Source organism: Eurypyga helias, unplaced genomic scaffold (genome assembly GCF_000690775.1).
Source record: "Eurypyga helias isolate BGI_N326 unplaced genomic scaffold, ASM69077v1 scaffold5917, whole genome shotgun sequence".
Taxonomy (NCBI): Eukaryota; Metazoa; Chordata; class Aves; order Eurypygiformes; family Eurypygidae; genus Eurypyga; species Eurypyga helias.
In genome coordinates, this window is record NW_010263558.1 from 14,532 (window position 1) to 17,282 (window position 2,751).

The window sequence follows — 2,751 nt, forward strand, 5'->3', positions numbered from 1 at the left end:
TCCAGGCACAGGCGGGATGAGCCTTGGAGCAACCTGGTCTAGTGGAAGGCGTCCCTGCCCATGGCAGGGGGGTTGGTGATCTTCCAGGTCCCTTCCCACCCAAATCAGTCTGGGATTCTATGAAGCATGACAGCCACGTTCAAGCATCAAACTGAGGATATCTGAGCAGTCGTGTCTCCTCTGCCTGCCTGTCAGAGTGAACAACCTGGGCACGTTGGGGCTCACACCCCAGAACACACCACAGCTGGAACTGCACAGTGACAAACTGCGAGGACTGGGAGAGGAGAGGAATCAACCAGGACAGACTTTTCTGGCTTTCGTCAGGGACATGACTCGGTAATAGAAAATGGAAAACTCAAATTAATCAAGAGGCTAAGCCAAATCACTAGAGAACCAAACAAAACCACAGGGCTCTTTGTACATACAGGATTGCTACTGTTGCTTGCCTGTACCCTTATTGCAGCAATGAACAAACTGACAAACAAGAAGTAAACGGTTACTCTGGAGTAGCTGTTTTGGAGCACAACCAATAAACGAGCAGCGACTCCCTCCATGGAAGATTCCTATTGAATACAAATGCAATACCTGCTGATCAGGTGTGAAGAAAGAACCCTTTTGTTTAGAAGTTAGTTTGGTGCATGGAAAGGATGCTAATCTGTGAAAAAGCAAGCAGTCCAGTTCTAAAGGAGGATACTGCATAACCTCAAAGCTTCAATCTTATATTTAAAAGAGAAAAAAAGGTGAAGAAATAAAACAAGGTGTCTTCAACAGCAAAACAGAAAAAAAACAAGCAACCAACCAAACAAACAAAAAAACCCACAACATTTTCTTCACAAATTAGTCTAAATTTATAACTGAATCCTCAGTTTCAAGCATCCTGAAAGTTCTTCTGAAGAGCAAAAGGCTCAAATTATTATTTTTAGGTAAAAATACCATTTTTCAGAATTTAGCAAATGAGAAAGAATTGGACAGAAGAGTATGTACCTATGCATTTGAGTTGCTTATCAATACAAACTTCACATTCCTTGGAAAACTTTCTCTTTTTTTAATCATGTCCAACCATAAATCATCACTTTACACAAAAATCAAAGGAGCTAGTGAACTTCAAGCTTTCTCAAGGCCTTTTATAGATTAAAAGAATGTCCACCTTCCAGGCAGGATATATCATTTTATGTCATGACTCACAATTGCTACTGTTTGCTTAAGAACGCGATAAGCTCAACCAGCTGAAAAGAACAAGGGATCAGGATCACACAGCTCGGGAGCTTGGAAATACACTTTCATTTCTAGGCCACGAGTTCAAATCAGAGTTGCCCACTCCATTTCCGACCAGATACTTCGCAGAGAGCCGAAGGACTCTGCAGACACGGAGTAAAAGTCCTCCTAGGACACCTCTGAGGTATATTTTTATGTAATGACAGAGGGCAGAGCCAAGGAAAATTCACCTTGCTCCCAGCCTTCAAAGCACCCATTCATCTGGAAAGAGTATTAGGCCAAAATAAAGAACCTATTGTTATGCGTCAAGCCAGGAGTTTTCACCAAGGCTAAACTTGGGTTAATATTTAGTATAAAAGGAAATGAGGGAATGTAGGAAACAAATGCTTAAGAGGCTGCACTGCTCCTTTGCCTCAAGACCACGCAGAACAGCACGCTTCAAACAACACGTGCCCACACGTACCTTTGTCACATCTACTTGGTCCGACCAATCGACGTTGATGCTCTCCAGGCACTTACTGCTGGCATATTGTTTCATTGTCCGGGAAACATTGTAATAACAGTAAAACATGACTGTTAAAGGTACAACAAAATTAACAGCAATTACACTCATTGTGTAGGAAACAAAGGACCTGATAAGACAGAAAAAGAAAACACAGTAACTTACAAATAGCCATCCAGGAGAAGTTACCGAAGAATTTGATATTTTGATTTGATTATGAAATTTTCAAACAAGCTTTGAAAGAATTAGGAAAAAACTTCTTTAGTTTTAATTTTTTAATTAACAAGTACAAATCTTGCGGTTTTCAAGCGTGGCTCGATTCCGATGTTTTTTTTCTAGACTTGTTCTATATAATTACCATTGTTTCAAAATTATTTTTATAAACCAGGCTTCGTACTTCAGAAAGAAGAAGTTATGCTCAAACAGTGGTGAAATAAATGGTCTTAGCCTACAACAAGAGAGCAAATTGGAAAGAAAGCATGAAGGGGAATCTTACACGTCATTTTTCCTCCAATTTACTGTGCAGGTTGCTCCAGTCGGATCCGGGGCGTAGCTAGCCCAGCCTACAGCAGGCATGGAAGCCCAGAAGACCGCATTGATCCAGGCAGCAAGGATTAGAGCGGCATAGCTACGGGTGGTCATTCTTCTTCCTGCGGCCAAGCACATACAATCACAAACCGTCATCTTTTGCTTCTTTCCAGTGTTGAACTTGAGGACAAAGGGCCTCCAGCAAGCACACACGAGGTTGATAACGATCCTTTCCAAGGGCTACACTCCTGAACGCTGTGGCATGCCTGTTTCACACTGCTGAATGACACCAACAGCCTTAAAGGCCACTTAAACACCATCACTCATTCCAGCTCACAGGCAATACCTGATCCTCACCCCATGCCAAAAAGCTTATAACCCAACAGTGCATTCGAGCACGTCTTTGCACGGTGGCAGGGGGAATTAACTATTACAATACAGCTGTGACAGAGTGGAGAGACAAAGCAGCCCTGAGAAGGACAAGGACTTGGGGTGCTGGGGGATGA

General features: G+C 42.5%; 1 protein-coding gene across 1 annotated transcript in view; it reads right to left on the reverse strand.

Annotated features, from left to right (window-relative positions):
* The window catches only part of RRH (retinal pigment epithelium-derived rhodopsin homolog), a gene marked incomplete at its 5' end in the record, with an annotated part of 4,896 nt that extends 2,529 nt beyond the window's left edge, over positions 1 to 2,367 (reverse strand). The window contains 2 exons of the mRNA XM_010156077.1: positions 1,679 to 1,847; positions 2,214 to 2,367. Coding sequence (XP_010154379.1) covers positions 1,679 to 1,847; positions 2,214 to 2,367 — 323 coding nt within the window. The remainder of the gene's footprint in view (positions 1 to 1,678; positions 1,848 to 2,213) is intronic.
* Between the last annotated feature and the right edge of the window lie 384 nt (positions 2,368 to 2,751).